This window comes from Herpailurus yagouaroundi, unplaced genomic scaffold (genome assembly GCF_014898765.1).
Source record: "Herpailurus yagouaroundi ecotype Mexico unplaced genomic scaffold, PumYag 29, whole genome shotgun sequence".
In the NCBI taxonomy this organism is placed as follows: domain Eukaryota; kingdom Metazoa; phylum Chordata; class Mammalia; order Carnivora; family Felidae; genus Herpailurus; species Herpailurus yagouaroundi.
In genome coordinates, this window is record NW_024412377.1 from 8,127,070 (window position 1) to 8,148,056 (window position 20,987).

The 20,987-nt window shown below is 43.2% G+C and overlaps 1 protein-coding gene across 4 annotated transcripts in view; it reads right to left on the minus strand.

Moving 5' to 3' along the window:
- Window positions 1–20,987, minus strand: part of CTNND2 (catenin delta 2) — a 408,918-nt gene that overhangs the window by 156,817 nt on the left and 231,114 nt on the right. For all 4 annotated transcript variants that reach the window (XM_040494066.1, XM_040494055.1, XM_040494045.1 and 1 more), the window contains one exon: window positions 17,914–18,097. In XM_040494066.1, coding sequence (XP_040350000.1) covers window positions 17,914–18,097 — 184 coding nt within the window. The remainder of the gene's footprint in view (window positions 1–17,913; window positions 18,098–20,987) is intronic.

Here is a 20,987-nt window from a genome sequence, read left to right on the forward strand (position 1 = left end):
CAACAGAACAGCCTCCTACTGCTTGCTCCTTTTCCAGCCCTACTCCACAGTTTCTAGGCAGATCAGACGACATTCTCATCTCAAGCATGTTAAAGGAATTTCAAGCAAGAGATTCTGCAGTTGAAAGCAACAGGGATTGTTGAAGAGCCTGGGGAGAGGGTTATGAACAGGGAGAAGAACATACCAGAGGTACTGTCACACCCCAACCTCAGCAGGTCCTGATTCGTGTAACATGATGTTTATGAATACTGGCATTCACTTTAAAGGATGGAAGTACTTTATACTCCAAAAGACAGTCTAGGGGAGTAGAGAAGCTTTTGGTGTCAGAGTTCAACTCTGTTATTATCTGCCTGGCCTTGGGCGACACATTAACCTTTCCGACCCTCAGTTTCTCCATCTGTAAAGTGGGCTAACGTTTTGGAAGGATGAGATGAGGCACAGTGTGCAGCACGTAGGAGGCAGACCTATCATCACCCACCACCCTTTCTTCCCAGACATCTCAGGCAGGCACAGGTGCCTGAGCAAAGGACAGAGAGACCTGTTTTAAGAAAGAGAAGGTAAGAACAAAACACGGGAAGATCCTAGGGAGGTGTACAGAAGATTATCATATTAGTTTCTGGAAGAAGGGAACCTCTTCTCCTGGCTTCGTTTTTCCGAGACACTCTCCAGCATCTCCTCTCCCATTTCACCAGGCTCTCTCCCCTGTATTACTCTGCACTGGCTGCCTTAGTAACAAAAGGACCGCAAACCGAGAGGCTTGAGCAATAGAAATTTGTGCTCTCATAATTCTGGACGGCAGAGGTGTCCACAGGGTTGGTTTCTTCTGAGGTTGTGAGGAAGTCTCTATTCCCCACTCCTCGCCACCCCGAGCTTCCTGTGGTTGGCTATCTTTGGTGTTTCTTGGCTTCGAAAAGCATCGCCCTGATCTCTGCCTTCACCTACACGTGGTGTCCTGCCGTACGTGTCTCTGTGTTCAAACTCGTCCTTTTAGTACGGACACCAGTCAGTCATCTTGGATGAGAGCCCACCGTGATGTTCTTAGCTAATGTGCATCTAATGCACATTCTGTACACCAGCAGCCACCTAGTTTCAAGTAAGGTCGCATTCTGAAGTAAACTGGGAGTTAGGACTTTAAAATATGGATTTGGGGGTACAACACTTAATCCATAACAGCCCCCAGCAGAAAGAGTGAATTATCTGACTGGGGGGAGGGCGGGCAAATCTCTGCCATCCTTTTGTCGAGATTTCTCGTTTCGTGGGGCTGATCCACCAACAGAACATCCCAGGACTGGGAAGCAGTGATGTTGGGTATGTCTGTCAGCTCCTCAGATCTCAACTTTTCCCTGGGGCCAGTCTCAAGGTCTACACTGGCAAGGCAGTACCATCAGTAGATCCTTAGCCTGCTTCTTGGCTGTAGGTAAGAAGGCATGACCTCTGCTCAGCATTCTCAGAGGGAAACAGACTGTCTGGCTTCCATTCACCAGTTTCCTTTGTCTTATTTATCATTTAGTTCTTAACTTAGGACAAAAAAGGGTTATGTTTGTTGGGCCCTCACGTCCTAACATAAGCCCTTAAGGAGGCATCCGTGAGGCATCGGAGGCTCATGGAGGCTTGTGAAGGGTCAAGAAGGTTTGGGAAGTTGCCAAAGGTTCCAACACCTCTTGCCCAAGTCAAGGCTTGCCTAGTCACGGGAGCCTAGCTCTTCCCACTCAGATGTGTCGGCTGCTGCTTCCTCTCAGGATCCACCTGTTAACCTTCCTTGTGTCCTGGGGCAGGAGGGGTTGAGCAAGTGAGGGTAAGGGTTACTGCAGGAGATGTGGAAACCCTGGGGCTCATCCTTTTGCGCTAAAGAAATGAAAACACTAAGTATGAGCATTATGCACCATGGTTCAGATTTCCTTCTATCCTTTTAGGCTGTAAGTATCATGTCTTATTCATGTTTGCCTCTCGGGTACCTAGCAGAGTCCTGGGAATGTAATAGAAATTCACTGTACTTTTGTGTGGAATGAGAGACGTCATCCAGTTTACCAAGGTGTTGATTTGCCAAGGTGTTGATCTGCCAAGGTGTTGACTTAGCACCGGACCAAGCAGCAGATGATGAGATGGTTATGGCCATTCTCATTATTTACAAGTGGGGCAGACGGGCTGTGGTGTTTCATGCTAACAGGCCAACCCTGAGGCAATGACGTCATTGGGCAGTGCTCCACCTGGATTCTGAAAGCCCAGGCCTGCATCTGGGTTCACGGCTTCCCAACATGGGCTCTAGAACCAACTCAACCTTTCAGAGTTTCAGGTTCTTCTTCTTTAAAATTGGCGGGGGGGGGAGAACCCCATAATAACCTCTCCTTTATAAAGCTGTCATGCGATTTAAGTGGTGATTGGCGGTATTAAGGAGTTTTGTCCACATTTATTATTCCACCGTGCTGATCAATCAACAGTCCAACGGCTTCCTTCAAATGAGGTGGGTGACAAAAACAGTATCATGAGGAACCATGGGCAATATAAGCAAACTGCAAAGACAAAACCTGCAGACTCTAAGAAAAGGTATGACGATGAAACTAACTGATGTGGCGGTTTTATTTAGCAGAAATATCACAAAAACCCCACACTGAAAGACAAGTACGTATGTGGCTGTAACCAGGAGGTTAATCTCATGTGGAAACTGGCGATCATGCAAAGGAACATTGTCTCTGTGACCGGGAAGATTTTATTAGTCACCAGGAGAGCTGAAAGGTTGTTTGCTTTGGTGAAAATTCATACAGGACAGTTCTGGGTCACACAGAAAAGCAGCCAGGGAAGGGCCACTCACTGGTTGCCTCATTCACCCACTAGTTATCAGGGATCTACCAGGTGCCAGCTATGGCCCTAGGGCTGAGTAATCCAGGATGACAATGACATTATCCTCATGTGGATGAGAATGTAGCTCTCTGGCCTTAAATACACAAGCACATGGGCAGAGATGTCACTTCAAATAGTCAGAAGGTCAGATTAAAAGCTCAGAATGCTTTGTAAAGGCATCAGGGAAGCCCTGATTTATATGGCAAGAGAAAGTGCTGGGGAAAGTCTCTCTGGATAGGAGGACACTTTTAAGCTGAGATCTGAAGAGAGAGGATAAAGTCTTTCAGGTGCTGGAAGTCACATGCAAAGGTCCTGAGGTCACAAAGACCACGGTGTATAAAGCAATAGAAAGAAGGCCAGTACTGCAAACAGTGAGGGCAGAGGGGCCCAGCGCAGGGCTGGAGACTCAGGGGATCTGTCCAACTTTGCCCACATAGCTGCAGTGAGTTGATATCAGTCCTCAGAGTTTTAAAGCAAAAGCATAACATTCACGTAGTACCTTCCTTCTAAGGACTCATGCAGAGTGATATAAAGACAAATGGCCTTAATAATCTAGCAGGCAGAGAGAAAACTTCTCTGGAAAAAAAGGATGCAAGAAAAGGCAAATAATCTGAGAAAAAGAAAACAATCTGGGGCAGAAAATGTAATGCAGAGAAATGCACATGAAATGAGTAGGGCTATGGAAAACCCTTTGCTCCTTAAAAAGTTATATATACAAGTACCACATGATTCAGCAGTCCCTGCTGTTCCTCAGTGCATACCCCAGAGAACTGAACACAGGTACTCAAACCAATACCTGTGCATGCACGTTAACAGCAGCATTAGTCACAGGAGACAAAGGGTGGCCACAGCCCAAATGTTTATCGACGGTCTATAACACAATGTGGTATATCCACACAAGGGAATATTACTCTGCTCTAAAAAGGAATCTACATCACAGATGAACCTTGAAAGCGTTATGCTAAGTGAAAGAAGCCATTCGCAAAAGACTGTTAGTGCACGATTACTTTCCAATGCAGTATCTAGAAGAGGTAAATTCATAAAGACAGAATGCAAATTGGTGGCTGCCAGGGACCGCAGGAGGGAGAATGTGGAGTGACTGCCTAATAGGTACAGAATTTCCTTTGGGGGAAATGAAAATATTTTGGAACTAGATAGAAGTGGTTGCACCAAGTTGTGAATGTACTAAATGCCACTGAATTGTTCACTGTCAAAAAAAAATTTTTTTAATGTTTTTTTAATTTATTTTTGAGACAGAGAGAGACAGAGCATGAGCAGGGGAGGGGCAGAGAGAGAGGGAGACACAGAATCTGAAGCAGGCTCCAGGCTCCGAGCTGTCAGCACAGAGCCCGACGCGGGGCTCGAACTCATGGACTGCGAGATCATGACCTGAGCCAAAGTCAGACGCCCAACCGACTGAGCCACCCAGGCACCCCGTGAACTGTTCACTTTTAAATGGTTAATTACATGTTATTGAATTTTGCCTGAAAAAAATTTTAAATGACAGATACAAAAAAATTAGGGAAGAAAATGCTGGAGATGTGAGGGGCTCATGCTAGAATCAAACAGAAGGTGCCCCTTGGGTGGAGGGACACATGTGTGCCGGTCAGATTGATCCACGGGTCAGGTTAATCCGATCTCCACGGTTTATTGTGTTTCTCTGGCTTCACCTGAATTAAAGCCTTCAGAGTATAAAAGGTTTCTAAAGAAAGAGGAGGAAGCTCATAGGCCCTAAGAGGTGCGAGGTAAGGGGTTCCCTTTCTCCAACAGCATCCTGGTCCCGCTGGCCACATGAGTGCGTGGACCCGCAGCTCTGCCTTTCTGAGCTGCTGTCCCTCCGGGCCTTTTCCAAAGGTGTCCTTCTAAGCTTGCAGGGGATCCTGGCTAGGTGCTTAAAAGGAAACAACAGGATAATCTGTTTCAATGATCTCCCCTCAAATAGGCACGGGCCCTGAAACATGGTAATAAACCCAGGCACCAATTCCTTTGTGAGCCTATTACTGAAGGTACTGCCTGAAGACACTTGGCTTCGTCTGATTTGGGAAGCACCAGCCTCTTAATCTATTTCAGCTGCTTAGGAGTGACAGGGGTCAAGGACAGATGACATCTAATCACGTTTCCTAGTCAGGATGACAGTGCTGCGTGCAGAGGAGAAATAAGTAAGGCTCCTTTACGTTCTAGGAAGAAACTTATCAGTGCTGCTTTCACACATGGTAAGGAGAAGGACCCTTCAGGCCTTATTAGGAGTCTAAGCAAAGGACGAAACCAGTTTTCTGCAAACCACGTAAGCACTCATTCCATGCAAGAGACCATAAACCATGCTTCCCGACAGGCCTTAACAGGACAGGAGGGTTTTTTTCTTATTTGAAATAATTATTTTTTTTGCAATAAGCCCCATTGGCTCCAACCACTTGACCCAAACTTGTACCAAATAGAGAGCTCTCAGAGCCGTAAGTACCAATCACAGCGACAATGCTTTCATTTAGCAGGACCCTCGTTTGTTTATATAAATTAACCCACAATTACCAATTACATTGTTGGTCCAAAATAAGGTCAGGGAAAATGTAACCCTGGAAAGAACAGTGGTCTGGACACAAAAAGTCCAGACAGGACAATTACAGAGAATTATGGGGGATGACTAATCAGCTGGCCTCTTCCTGAGTATTGCCACTCTCACATAAAACCTTTGTGCTAACACAGCTACTTTCTGGTCATAAGTTACCTTAAGAGAAATGTAATTAGTTGTTGGGATTCATTAGCTCCAGTCAGAGCATTCAGGGCACAGCATCTTCCTTGCTGGTTGAGTGCTTGTTAATGGGGAATAATGATGTATTTGTACCTCTACAGGATAATAGTGAAGGACGGAGGGAGGGTTGATCCAAAGTCCTGGCATGCCTGTCCTTTTACTTAGCAGACTGAAAAGCTGAAAAAGAATTTATGACACAGGCCAAAAAAAAAAAAGGACAGTAGTCTAAAAATCGAATGCTGAAGGTTGTCAATCTGCTGGCCCATGTTGTTACTGCCTACTGCTTCTTGCGCTTAAATATTCTGGAGGCAAGAAACTGTAGACCCAGCATGAAATCTAGGTAGGGCTGTTCTTCTCTGCCTAAGGAAAGCATTTGAGGTAGTACTTCCAGAATCTTTTGCCAGCTCAGAACAAGAACTTTCCAGTGAGAATGAAGAGATAAAGGTTTTTGTATCTAGTAGCGTCCCCAATTCTCTGTTCCCAGAACACGTAACTTCTTATGAGATGGTTAAAATCTTGCCAGAGAAGTGACCAGGAGCGCTACGACATAGGGCAGGGAACCAAGTGGTTATTCTATTCACCCCCACCTGCACCTCTGCTTCCTGTGATCCCCACCCTGCCATAGCTCTCTGAGTCAGAAACCCCACTTGTCACCTCTCCCCATCACAGCGCCAAAGGGCGATGGAGAGGAACCCACAGAACGGGCCATCCCAGTCAGCCTTGACCCGCAGCTGTCCATCAAATGCCCTGAAGCAAACAGTGATGGCTCCGTGACCAGAGGAAGTCATCAACCCAGAAAAGGGGGACAGTGAGAACAGGATGGAAATTCCAACACTTCCCATTTTTTTATTTCAAAGGGTCCTTTGGTCAACTAAGGGACAAGTGGAACTTACTTCAAATATTCTCGGTCAATTAAGGAACACCCAGACTCAAGAAGAGGAGAACGAGGGGGGCAATAGAGTTCAGAGCCAGGTTGTGCAGAGTAGAGTTGTGCGTTCAGCTCTGCACTCTGGAATTCTACAGGATGGTGGGTGGGAGGCGTGATCTCCGAGCCGGTGCTCTGGAACCGCTATTCGTGCTCTCACTAGTTATGTTTCTCTTCTCCAAGAGGAATGGGAACTGGAAGCTGGAGGTCTTCACTAACGCCACTGGGTGTGGGCTAGCTTCCACGCGTGCTCCGCCTGTCCTCCTGGATCTGTCCCCATCTCTCTGGTTGTTTTGTCACAACTCTGGCAAATGCTGACTTTATTTAGTTTCAAGTAAGTGCCACTTGGAAAAGGGAAAGGAGAAATGGTATGAAAATAGATGTGTTAAAATACTGGAGAGGATTAGCACGTAAGTGAAACTGTTTAGTGAACTCTTTCTTCTTCAATTTATGGATAATAGACTTGTTTCTTTGCTTCTCCTCCAGGGAAGCCACTTCTGATGCGATGTGATATAATTTGGGAGGCAGCAGGAGGAAAAATTATATTTTTAATATCAAGAAGTTATGAAGGATTTGAAGAACGATCCAGCTCTGACGACTTGCTTTTTATTTATCAGGGAGTTAACACCCTACGACCCAATGTTTTATAGGGATAAATTTTAAACACCATTGTCTACCAATTGGAGATTAACTAAGCTTTTTTTATTTAATCATTTTTCAAAGGAAGTAATTTGTTCATACTAATGGAAAGGTTTGAATATTCATATTCTAATAGGAAGGATGACTACTCATATTGAGAAGATAAAATTTAACATTTGTTTGTCCTTTTAAAAGAAGCCCACACTTGCAACCAGATTATAAGATAAATAATTCAAAGCAAGTTTTAGTTAGATCCTGGAAATTTTCATAAGTAAGTAGATCAAATTTTGCAGAAATAAGTTGTGGAAACTTAAGAAGGAATAGCACGATGGGATCTCTTATATTAAAATTTTCTATTTATGGTGAAGTCATTATGCTCTCACTTCCTCTAGCTTGGGAAAACAAAACAATGTTTGGGGCGAAATGATCCCTATTACTATTTCATGGAACATAAATGCCAGAAAGAACTTTGCAAAATTATGGTTAGTCCTCTGGGGGATAGCAATGTCTTCTGAAAGAATTAAAAAATGAATTCTTTTCTAGAGTTTTCCTAATAGAAAAGATAAGAGAATGCAAAATCCTGAAGAGAGAGAAAGCTTTAAGACTACAGGGTTTAACAGCGAGTCAGTTAAAAATAAAGAGTTTCTTAAATGTAAAGAAAGAATGGATTAGTAAGAGAGGTAGGTTGCCCATGAAAACATTGAAAAAAAAAAAAAAGAATATGGCCTTCTGAGGCATTCTTTAGGAGAGACACGCTCCAGCTTTTCCAGTTCTGGGGCAGCCTAATGGAACTTGGAGGCAATCAGGTTGTCTTAATGACATTATGAATCGCTTTCAATAGCAAACTCCACAGACCGTGCCTACCTGCTCTCCCTTGCAACACCCATGCCTACCATAAGGGCCAAGCACATAGTAAGGACTCAAAAGAACAGATGTTGAGACAATGAAGCTTTCAGTCAATGTAACTAGCTCCTCTTGTTTGGATTCCATATTACCAAGCAATTTTCTGGTTTAATGTGACTTCTTAGTAGTAGTCTATAGAGAACGAAAGCACTGGTAAAGAATCAGGCTTACGTAACGACCATAAAATTACACCCACTCAAATCTCTCACTGCAGGAGCATCACTGACTGATGGTCCAGCTGCTGTGCCCTGAGACTCGTACTGTTTGCCTTCATACTCAAGCCTCACTCCCCATGGGTGCTCCCAGACAGTGACCCAGCTCTGCAGCAGTGACAGGGTAAGCCTTGTCTTGGGAGATGCGAGGCTCCTTGGAACAATGACCTGGGATTAAGAACGCTCCAGTGGTCTGGTTGACATCCCCGAAAGTCTAAGACATTTTCACCCACGCAACCAACATTCCTTCCTTCTTTTCTGCTCTCCTTCACTTGGGGTCAGACCTGCTGCATTATGCGTGGTTTGAAGACTCTGTTAAGTTTCTCTGGTTCCCTCTCATTTTCCTCTCCGGTGTTACCCCTAATTAAATATCTTGCATGGACTGCTGATTCTGTCTGGGTGTCTGCTTCTCTTAGGATGTGGGCTGAGCCAGCATCCTAGCCTCAGTGTAAACTAACAAATGTGTTTTGGGGCTGCTCCTTGCCTCTGCCTAATGGAACATGGTGATGTGGGAGGAACCCAGCTGAGGCATCATACAACCCGGGATTTATCTCACCTTTCCCTCTCTTACTAACTGTATGACTTGGGGCAACCTACTCTTATCCTCATGAGCATTAACTTCTTGATCTGTAAAATGGGATAGGGGATCCTACCTCACTAGATTATTGGGACAACTGTACCAGACAGTGTGCATACTAAAGACACATAAAATCACAAAGGGCTTTTAACAGATGTTAAGCCAAAGCTAACTTCCTTCTGATATTATTGGAGCTTTAAGGTCCAGTTTCTGGCCAGGCAAGGTCAAAGGCCAGGCCCTGGAGTCTGTGGCATTCAATAGTGATGCCCCACTTGGGGAAGCCTCATTTGGAGATCCCAACTTGGAGATTTATAAGAAGAGGAGATCAGGACACAGAGGCATGTAGGGAAGACCATGTGAGGACAGGGCAAGACGACGGCCATCTACAAACCAAGGAGAGAAGGCTTGAGAACCACCAGACCTGCTGACATCTTGATCTCAGACTTCTAACTTCCAGGATTGTGAGAAAATACATTTCTGTTGTTTAAGCCGCCCAGTCTGTGGCATTTTGTTACAAAAGCCCCAGCAAAGTAATACTGTATAAACTTGTTAAAACCTATTAATAGCATATAGATCTATTATTATAAAGTAACAAAGTATGAACTTCCCTGATTGGGTGACACGGAGTGAGCTAGAAAGCTGGGGTGCTCCATGGGAGGTGGGAGCCCTCGTCACCAAGGGAGCTGCTGAGGTGGATAGCCCAATTGTCCTCTCGGATGGGGCCCTAATACTCGAAACTTTTTCGGCCACCCAACTTGTTCCCTTCCTTCAAAGAAGACCTTCATTGCTGAGTCATGACTCAACAAAACCATTCACTTTGCATCCATGATAGACCCAGGGATCAGAAGTAGAGAGCTGCTCAGGTGAGGAATAACCTCTGCTTTGGGGCCAGGTATGGGAACACCAGGCGTGAGTGGGTGAGCGGCTCTCCTCTCTTCATAGCATCCATACCGTCTATGTCGTTCCTGTTTTAAGTCCCTGGATAAAGAGTGCTCAGTTCAGCTGCAACACAAGATTAATCCAGAACTCATATACAAGACTTAAAAAAAAAAAAAACTGGGGCACCTGGGTGGCTCAGTTGGTTGAGTGCCTGACTCTTGGTTTCGGCTCAAGTCATGATCTTGCAGTTCGTGGGTTCGAGCCCCTCATCAGGCTCTGCACTGACAGTGAAGAACCTGCTTGGGATTCTCTCTCTCCTCTCTGCTCCTCCCCTGCTTGCTCTCTCTGTCTTTCTCAAAATAAATAAATAAACTTAAAAAAATAAAAGAAACACTTTTTAAAACAGATTTAAAAAAATTTTTTTACTACATACACTATGCTGAAGTAAGTCAGACAGTGAAAAACAAATGCCATATGATTGCACTTACGTGTGGAATCTAAACAAACAAGTCAAGAACACCAGAAACCAGCTCGTAAATACAGAGAACAAACTGATGGTTGTGAGAAGGGTGGGTGTGGGGGGATGGGCAAAATAGGTGAAGGGGCGTGGGAGGTACAGGCTTTCAGTTATGGAATGAGCAAGTCACGGCGACAAAACCATTCTTTTTAATGGCTGAATAATATTGGCAACCAACTGAACCTAGCTTAAAAGTAATAATAATTCCTCCTCTTACCTATGGCTAATGCCAGGGGCAAACCAAATAAAATAAATGTCCTTGGAGCTTTCCAGCCAGAGTGTGGTTATCAGTAGTGTTACTTGGTGAACGGGTTTTCTCAAGGTCACTCCAGAATGAGTGGACCCATGGGACCAAGTGCTCATCCATTAGATGGCTTAAAGTGACCAATCGAGGGTCTGAGTTTAATTATACTCATAAGCAAAGGCTCAGTGCAGCTCCTTTGATGGGCTTAATAACATTCTCGTGTGCACAAAGATAGATGGAAAAATTAGGGTTGTATATTGTTGTCCTTCAGGACAAGATGTTGAAGTGGGAACAGAATAATAAAAATAAATAAATGACTCAGAGGCTCTAGGAAATGAGCTGTGGAAGTTAGCAAAGCTAGCCTTATGCAAATCCTTCGGCTGGAGATAAAGTCCTAACTATGCATGACAAAACGTAACACAGCCAAACAGTATTGGAACGGAGTTGTCTTACTGAGCTGGCAGATTAAATGGTAAAAAAGGACACTTGGCAAGGCCTCACCTGCAGTTCACTCTGAAATGATGATAATGGCCATGACAGGGATCTTTAGGATATTGATCTCTGGTATTTTAAATGGGAAATACAGTCATGTTTCACGCGAAATGCAGAAAGCATTCATCCTGTCCCCAGCTGCTGGAGCCAACTTCCTTAAACGATCCCTAAATGTCACGTGCCCTGCCTGAAAAACCTAGAATGGCTCCTGGCTCCCAGAATAACCCACACAGCTTTCAGAAGGTAGTTTAAAGGTTGGAGGAAATGGGAAGTTGGTTCATAAATAGGAGCAGAAAACACAAAAACCAGATCCACGTGTTTCGCGTCTACCCAGTCCCGAGGGTGCACGCGATCCTTCTTTGGCTGAGGCTGGGCAGAGCCCAGTCCTGTACCAGGGATGTCTGGCCTTGCACCTGAGCTATGGAGGAAGATGGGCTAGAGAGCAAACAGCTCCCTATCTGGGGAGTTTGTTCTTGTGCCTGAACACTGTTTGGGGACAGGCAGCGTCTGGGAGTCAGCTGCCATTTCCCCCTCCCTTGGCTGTGTTCTCTGGTGGCTCCCTGGATTTGTAGGCCCCTCTGGCTACTTACTAGTGTGACTGTAGAGGTTCTGATGGTGCCAGAATAAGGTACCACCCGCGCTGGGCATGGGGCGTGGGGCTTAACACAACAGAAACTTTTTCTATCACAGTTTGAGAGGTTAGAAGTCCAAAATCAAGGCGTCAGCAGGGCCATGCTCCCTCTTGAAGACTCTGGGGAAGAACCCTTCTTTGTGTTTTTCTCATTTCTCATGGCTTTCAGCCATGCTCGAAAGTCCTTGGCTTTTCCCTGTATCGCCTCAATCTCTGCCTCTGTCTCCACGTGGCCTCCTCCTCTGTGTCTATGTCCTCTTATGAAGACACCATCGGGGCATGTGGGTGGCTCAGTCAGTTAAGTGTCCGACTCTTGATTTCAGCTCAGGTCATGACCTTGCAGTTCACGAGTTCAAGCCCCTTGTCAGGCTCTGTGCTGACAGTGTGGAGCTGGTTTGGGATTCTCTCTGTCCCTCTCTCTCTGCCCCTCCCCAGCAGGCGTGCTCTCTCTCTCTCTCAACTTCAAATTAAATAAAACAAACAAACAAACAAACAAACAAACAAACAAACACCATCCATTGGATTCAGGCCCACCCTAATTCAGTATGACCTCATCTTAATTTAAATAGTTTTACCCGCAAAGACCCTATTTCCAAATAGGGTCACATTCTGAGGTTCCTGGTAGACATAGCTTTTGGTGGGGGGGGGGGGGGGGGGGAACACACTTATTTAACCCATTACAACGATCTCAGCTACAACGAGCTTGTCCTCGGGAGGGGCCAGTCTGACCTTCACTTTTCAGCAACCAGGCTGTGGTTGGGCAATACACGTTTATAGTTGAAGCTGATCATTTCGGCCCAAGTTAGGAAAAGTATTTGATTATATGTGGTACCATGAAACCATCCTCACGCAGAACTGAATCTCTTTCAAGGTCTGACTTGCCTAATTTAGGCCAAAGGAAAGCCATTTCCTGGAGGACTCCTTCATCATCAAGTGAAGAAAAAGCTAATCCAACAGCTTCATGCATACTTACGACCTAAGCCATACCTAACCTTTTACCACATTCATTTTAGGCCATATTGGAAAATGGTTTTTATCAAACAGTAAAGCTTAAATTGGGCAGTATTGGAGCAAAAGACAAACTTCATAAAAGAGGAAGGGGCAAGGGAGAGGGGGAGCATTAGTGTGTGTCCGGGGTGGGGGCTGGAAGGATGCTGGCAGAGACGCAGTCCGACCCCCACTAATCACCGGGAGCCATGAACCCCACAATCTGGCCGCCATCATTCTTATCAACTCGCTCCTCCAACAAAATTTAAGAGATTTTTTTTTTCCATTTCTATCCTCTTTCCTCAGTGACAGATGGATACTTCAGGAACAAATAGAGATCTGCCTTTGAAAAATTCCATTTCCTACCCCAAAATGAATTTTAAATGGAAAAGGACGAAGGGCATTAACTTTTCATTTTATTATGTCATATGTGCTTAAGTTTTTGCTATGTCAACATGATATGACATCTTTCCATGAAGATTTACCGTACGTTTTGAGAGAAGGCAAAGGCAAGAGTCTCTTCTCTTTAGAACACTCCCCATGAGTATGGCCCCTGCTGCAGGCTGGTGGGGCGTGTGGATACCACTAGGTATCGGTACATCTGCCGCCAAAGAGAAGTCTTGAGAAGCTGGACAGAGTTTATTAAGAATGTATACAATTATCTAACGTTTGAACAGTGTTAGCGGTCCAGATTTTAGCTTAGGAAGGCATAGGCTTTCCCCGCCCCTCCTCCCCACCTTAAATTTCACTCTGATAAGCTTTGGAACATTTAAGAGTGGTACAATTTGCATTTATAATATATTTCTTTTCTTTCTGAAAAATGAAAAGATGATGTCTTTTAGAATAGCAATTGCTTAAATGCCTACCCTCGGCTTCCCACTCCGAAGTGACACAAACAAATTTGAATCCTGCTAGGAACAAAAATTAAGAACACTGCTCTACATCAGTGACCCGATAAATGTACTTTTGCCCACCATCAAAGCTCCTACTGGGGTCAAAAGCCACCCAGGTTAGGAAATACTATCCTGGAAAAAGAGTGGGGCCATCAGTAAAAGAGAATCAAGCCATCAGTAAAAGAATGAAGGAGCCTGAGTACTGGGGAAATAATGTCAACCTTGTTTTCTAGGGTATGTCTTAAAATACAGTCTTATATTTTTAAAAAAGGCATCCATTGCTCTGACTAATTGCCTAAATTAAGATTTAAGGTGGAGGTGGCGGGAAGGGGCTGACGTGAGGCTCCATGACTAACTGTCCACATTGCTTCCCACTCCATACTGGCAGCCTTGGGAGGGAAGAATGGCAAGTAGGAAAGAAGGAGGAGGAAGACAGTTGGTAATTTGGATGGGTGTTGGCTGAGATGATGCCATTCAGTGGATGTCCAGAAGCAAGTTAAAGGAGCCAACACAAAGGAGAGCGAGTCCATCCGCCAACTGGGTGCTCAGTGGGTTGTGAGGCTCTGAGCACAGATGTGTTCCTGGCACTTCACAGGACATTGTATTTCCTCTCTGTGTGGCACAGCGGGAGCAGGCTGGACCGGGAGTCAGGATGTGAGTGCAGGTACTGGCTTCCCGACCAACTGACCATAGGCTATTGAACTTATAATAAATATGAGAATAAACAATGTATTCGAAGTAGAAGTTTCTGGTCCCTGGAAGATGGGGATTTTATGAATCAGAATGTTCATTTTCAAAGTCAAAATCTTACCTCTATCAACAATGTATAAAATTATCCGATAGACATGTTGCCAGGTCAAACCTCGGAACGAACGAACACACACGCACACGCACTCACACAGCTCCATTCTTCAATTTCTCAACAGTTCATGAGAAAGGAGAGTTTCCATTCCAACTCAGTATCAGGGAAAATATCACCCGAGGGCAGATAGCTGAATTAAATTTAACTGACATCTCACATATCAAAAATACTTAAACAGTGACTCATGTACCTTGCTACTTGTAATTTTTTTTTTTAAATTCCAAGTGTTGTTTGATAATGAATGGTAATGGGAAAATCACACTCTCAAAATAAGTTTATAAAATGTATAATTATGAAAAGGCCTGAATTATATGTAACTCCTGATCCTTAAAGGTTGTGGAGGGTTTCTAGAAGTTGAACTCTATAAAAGCAAATAATTGAAAACAATCTTAATATAATCGGATGGTCCTCAACAATGCCTTAGTTTTAAAAACGATTCCCTAACAAGGAATAAGATCTAAAACAGGAAGACAGTAAGAAATCTTTTGTGCGTATTTTACATTATTTTTTAAGGTTACTAATTTTCTTTGCCTTTACAGTGAAATATCCATAAATCACATGAAATGAACTGAAGTATTATCTGCCCGTCGTGACACTGAACGTGGTGTATGCCAACTTAGTCCCAACTTACATCGAATTCCTTATGCACCCACGGGCGGACAGGTGCATTTTGTTGGCCAAATGCAGCTGGCTCTTTCTTACCAACTAAACAAGCTCCTGAAACATATACTGAACGTTCTAGCCAGATTTCATGGACTATGATAGCAGTGGTCGTGACACATTGCAAAATAATTCTAACATGTAAATTTGGCATTTTTATACAACTTAGGCAACTTTCAAAGCCAAAGCTACAAATTAATACACCAAAGTATGCAAATGTTACACAAACTTCCTATATCTTTTTTGCTGTGAAAATTCACTGTATCGTTTTTGTATGAAATATAAATTTAGTCCATGAAAATGACAAGAACAATTGCTGAGTTTTTCTTGTTTTTGCTTTTAGAAGCACCAAAGCATCAAATTCTTTCTCAATATTTTGATAGAAGAAAATGTTCTTTGCAAAGGTACAAGTCCAGATATGATTTATAAACTGAGACAATCTGGTTGCTCATATACATTTTAAGGAGTATATTCGAATCGTTTCTGCAGTTCCCGGGGGCTTTTGCTGAGCCTTGTTTATTTCTGCCTCCCTGATCCCTCTCTGGCAAACAGCAGACACTCAGTACATGCTCATGGTTGACACTGCTGAAGGGCAGGAATCGTGTGCAAAGTAATTTCTTTAACATAAATAAAAAGCCAGGCTTTCTTGGAAAAATCAAGAATGCATAGAACCTCAGCAATTAAAATCTAGAACCTTCCATCATGCTAAAAACATTTGTGACTGTTCTGGTGTGCCAACACTGGTTGTAAGTTACGTGTCAAATGTTAGCTGGAATTTCTTGAACTTTGTCCACGGAGTCTTTGGTAAATTCATTTTCGCCCCTTCCCAAGGCTGTTTTCTTCCCCTCTCAGCTCAACCTGCTCATCCATGTGGAATGATTCACAAACACATTTAAATAAGAGAGGACAAATTATTATGTTCCTGTAGAAAGGCAGGGGTTTGATGAAATAAGGGGGAAATTAAGTATTTACCATATATTGTTGGGTTTTGCTTTGCCAATTACACGATAAACTCAGAGAAGTGGGAAAACCCTTAAACCTGGTTGCATCTTGAGTAAGGAAACCCAATTTGACTACAGGAAATTCTTTCTAAATCAGATGTCCCCCCTTTTGCTTCCTATGATGTGTCTGCTCCTGGCCATATTCAGTGTAAGCAGCACATGGCCAACCCGCTGTATGTGTGAACAGAGAGGGATGGATAGTTTCTCTGATCTGATCCTGATCTGACCTATCTTCACTCTGCGTCACATCCCAGATGCTCAACTCAGCCGGATGACTTGCAAAGCAGACCCATGAACCCACATGGTCTAGCTTCCTCATCTGACTTTTGATCAAATGGTGCTGAAGGTATGCTCTTAATGGAGGTGGCCCACATCCACAAGTCTAACATCTTGAATGTAGAATTGTGTTACTGTATCATTCAGAGAGAATTCTACCTGACAGAGTTCACCAAGTCTTTGCTGACCATACTTCTGCAATTGATTCCGAGGCACTTCTTCCATGATCCTTATTAGGAACAATGACACTCTTTAAGTCAAAGATGCTAAGAAGGGAAAAAACGACCCATAACAGTTGAAAATAACTGGACTAGAAAAATCAGGTATAAAAAGTTGGAAGTGGCTTACAGCTTTAGCTTTGGGAAGGAGTTATATTTCTTCTGGTGGGGCAGGAGTTTTCTGAAGGATAACAGAATGTAAGAGGTTATAAAATGAATGTCTCAACAGGGAGTTTTGGAGAACTGTAAATTTGGCTTATGGTAAAGCTTAGCCAGAGAAATCATGTCAAAAGATCATTATTTCGTGACCTTGAGGAACAGCAAGATCGTTAGAGGATTTCCTATTCCTGTCTGTGAATGTATGTCGATATTTATGGAGGTAGACTCACTTTACCTCCCTCTACACACACACATTTACACAAACGCACCACCCCTCTCAAGACTGGAGGCCCAGAGCATTGCTATACATATTCATGAGATAATTATTATTAATGTCACCAAGGTGATTTTGTTCCTTCTCAGTAGAGACCAGTTTTTGCCCCTGGAAACCAATCAATTGCAGGCAAGATGACAGCTTTGAGGCAGCTCAGCTAAAACAAACCTGTACATTTTATGTCTGAAATATAGATCATTTGACTGGGTACCGTGGGCTGCTCTTGTACTCCCAGCTCATCATTAAGTTTATCTAGCAGAGATTTGCAACTTTGGTACCAAATACAGCATCCTTGGGGGCACAGTTGCCCGAGTTTGGAAAAACTGTATCCTGATTATTACCTTCTTTTCTAAGAGCAAAAGTTAAACAAAAATTAAGGTGATTCTAAGACTTCTCAAGAGATTTCTGGGGGATGGTTTTTGTCAAAGGGCACTGAGAGAGAACTAGAATGTATTTGCTACTTTCATTATTTAAAAAAAAAAACATTTCATACAACAGGCTTTATTAAAAAGTTATCTCTAAGCATTATGGGCTCCGGTAGTCACACAGACAAACTTTTAAAAATGAAAACCAAAATTAGTGATGCCACTTAATTAGCTCCCTACGTATATGTCATAGACTCTCCCCCCACCAACTGGCCTGCCTGGTTTTTCTATATGCATGATATACTATAACATGGGAAAGAGACTACTGTGAACTATTGCTTTTAATCAAAGAAAACTAATTACTTTTGGTTGGAATGAAAATGTTTACTTTTTGCCCAAGACTCCAGAAAACATGTTAAATAAAAGACTTATAGAAGAAGATGCCTACACCTCGTCAGTACCTCATTAGAAATGATTTTTGCTAGCCTCTTACCCTTCTTCACCACGTCAACATTCATCTTTCTGGGACGCTCTGATCCTCAGGAAAGCAGCAATGAAAATCGCAGAAGCAGAAAGCATATGACAGCAGCGGGAGGCAGCAAGAGTGCCACTCACCTTAGGCATCCGGTCGCATTTCGCAGCACCTGTGAGGAATGCAGCTGTATTTTCCGATCATCCTGGAGTGGTGAATTTTCCCAGCCCGAATGGGGGATAATCACGGCATTGGTCAACACTGCCAGGGTGTCCTGGATGATTGGCATCTTGAGGGCGTCACAAGACGAGAGGTTCCAAAGGACTCCTGCAAGATACACACAAACAGAGCTTTTGGATGGCCACTCTTTTTTCTCATCTCAAAACCGTTTTCCCTAATCAAGTTAAAGTCAAGGGCAAGGCGGACTTAGAGAGTGTGAACGCATGACCTAGAGCGCACCCTTGATTTTAGAACATCTCTGAGAACCCATTAAAGGGCTGCTGTGAAAATCTGACAAGCGGGCATAAGACTTGTGACACCATGGTCTTTGTTCCATCTCGAAGAGGGTGAGGTCTGATTTGAACTATGGATACCAACCAGGCTCCTGTTCACTTTTAATACAGCAGGCCTACGTATCCAAAAATCTAACCAAGACAAAAGAATTGTGAAAGTTATCTGAGCTATGAACTAGCAGGACATCCTTGTTTTATCCAAGACCTCAATATGCACATATGGACAGTTTGATGCGGCCTCCATTTAGAAACGGCCACCAACACGCAGGACCTTATGAGAGTCCAGCATCACGTCTGATGCTCAACAAGGAATTTAAATTCACTGTCACTTGTGACAGCTTTGTCAGTTTTTCTCAGAAGGCAATGCTCGTGGAGGACGCAGAGAACAGGGAGCAGTAGAAAGCAGAGGGCATGTCCGCAGAGGACAGACTAGAACAGAAAGTAATGTAGACAGAGCAAAAGCTAAAGTTTTAGGACAGATGGCAGGTTTTAGGGTTTCAAATATTTTTATTAACAATTTTTAATGTTTATTTCTGAGAGAGAAAGAGAAAGACAGAGTGTGAGCAAGGGAGGGGCAGAGAGAGAGGGAGACACAGAATCCGAAGCAGGCTCCAGGCTCCGAGCTGGTAGCACAGAGCCTGACGTGGGGCTCGAACTCATGAACGGTGAGATCATGACCTGAGCTGAAGTTGGACGCCTAACTGACAGAGCCACCAGGGGCCCCTTACATATTTTTAAAGGAAATCTTAAAAATAGGATTAAGTTTAGAAATGTTCCTAAGTACTACGTATAAGTTATAACATCTGAAAATGCTCTTAAAGAATTTTTTGTTGTTGTTCAAAACAGAACATATGAAGGTAAAATAAACAGAATTACATTCTGATTTTTTATGAAAGAAAGATTGTATTTTCTTCTCAAGACTAATTTAAATATACATCATCATTGCAGACATGGAGAATAAAATATTTATTTTTAGAAACACAACTTCCAACTTACTTGTTTAATAAGCTTTCAAGAAATGTTAACATGAGATTGCGTTTTATCTACTGTGTTATGAATAGAACAAACACAGGTACTTCTGAAATTTGTTAGTTTTTCATGGCACATGTTGAACTCACCAAGGGCATTAATAATACTCATCTGAGTGTTGACAATGTTTGATTGTTAACAACTGAAGGAACAGTTTTAAATCAGTTCTATAAAAATGTGACTATAGAGACAAATCCTCTCAGTTGTCTTTCAAAAAAACATTTGCTGGGAATTTTATTGAAGTAAATGCAAAGGAAACAAAATGTTTTGGCCGCCCCGTATATATAAACCAATCCTTTAGCACAGGGGGTTGGCTCAAGGGCAAATCCTGCCGGCTTGTTTTGGTAAATCAAGTTTTATTAGAACATAGCCTTGCCTGTTTATTTACATACTGTCTGTGGCCTACAAGGGAAGAGTTGAATATTTGTGACACAGACTGCATGGCCCATAAAGCCAAAATCATTTATTATGTGGCCCTTTATGGAAAGATTTCGCCCACCCTGCTTTAGTATATAGACCATTTTCTATAAACTTCTATGCACATGTTTGCATTACCATTAGAATTGCAGACTGGGCACACACAAAAAAATGCTCAGTGGTACACAGAAGGTGCTCAAAAATACATTCTGATGCGGACGGATTTGAAATGCTAGCAATATTATCACATACATTTATCTTGCTTTAAATAATATATAAAGCTGCTTATTCAGTCCATTAAGAGAGATTTTACCAAATTTTAGAAAATCAAAATACTTGGGGCGCCTGGGTGGCGCAGTCGGTTAAGCGTCCGACTTCGGCCAGGTCACGATCTCGCGGTCCGTGAGTTCGAGCCCCGCGTCAGGCTCTGGGCTGATGGCTCGGAGCCTGGAGCCTGTTTCCGATTCTGTGTCTCCCTCTCTCTCTGCCCCTCCCCCGTTCATGCTCTGTCTCTCTCTGACCCAAAAAAAAAAAAAAAAAAAAAAAAAAAAAAGAAAATCAAAATACAGGGGCGCCTGGGTGGCTCAGTTGGTTAAGTGTCCAGCTTAGGCTCAGGTCCTGATCTCGTGGTTCGTGAGTTCGAGCCCCGCGTCGGGCTCTGGGCTGACAGTTCGGAGCCTGGAGCCTGCTTTGGATTCTGTGTCTCCCTCACTCTCTGCCCCTACCCCCTCCCCTGCCCATGCTCTGTCTCTCTCTGTCTCAAAAATAAATAAAACATTAAAAAATTTTTTTAATGAAAATCAAAATACATTCATTTGCAGTCTTGTGAAAATTTTCTTTTCTCATAAAACAATTAGGTTTTCAGCTTTAAAAAAGCACATTACAATGAAATTAATATCTACCCAAGTATCTGAAGAAAACTTTAAAAAATATCACATTACAAGGATTGTGTCTGTTCTTCTAAGGATACAATGCACACAACATAGAGCCAGAAAATAGAATTTTTTTCATTCTTAAATCCCGATTTGAAAATACCAATACGTGAAAATTGAGGCATATATGTTTTAAAATATGGATGGTATTTTTTTTAAATATAATTTATTGTCAAGTTGGCTAACATACAGCATATATAGTGTGCTCTTGGTTTGGAGGGTAGATTCCCGTGATTCATCGCTTACGTACAATACCCATTTCTCATCTCAACAAGTGCCTTCCTCAATGGGGGGGGGGGGGGGGGGGGGGGGGGGGGGGGGGGGGGG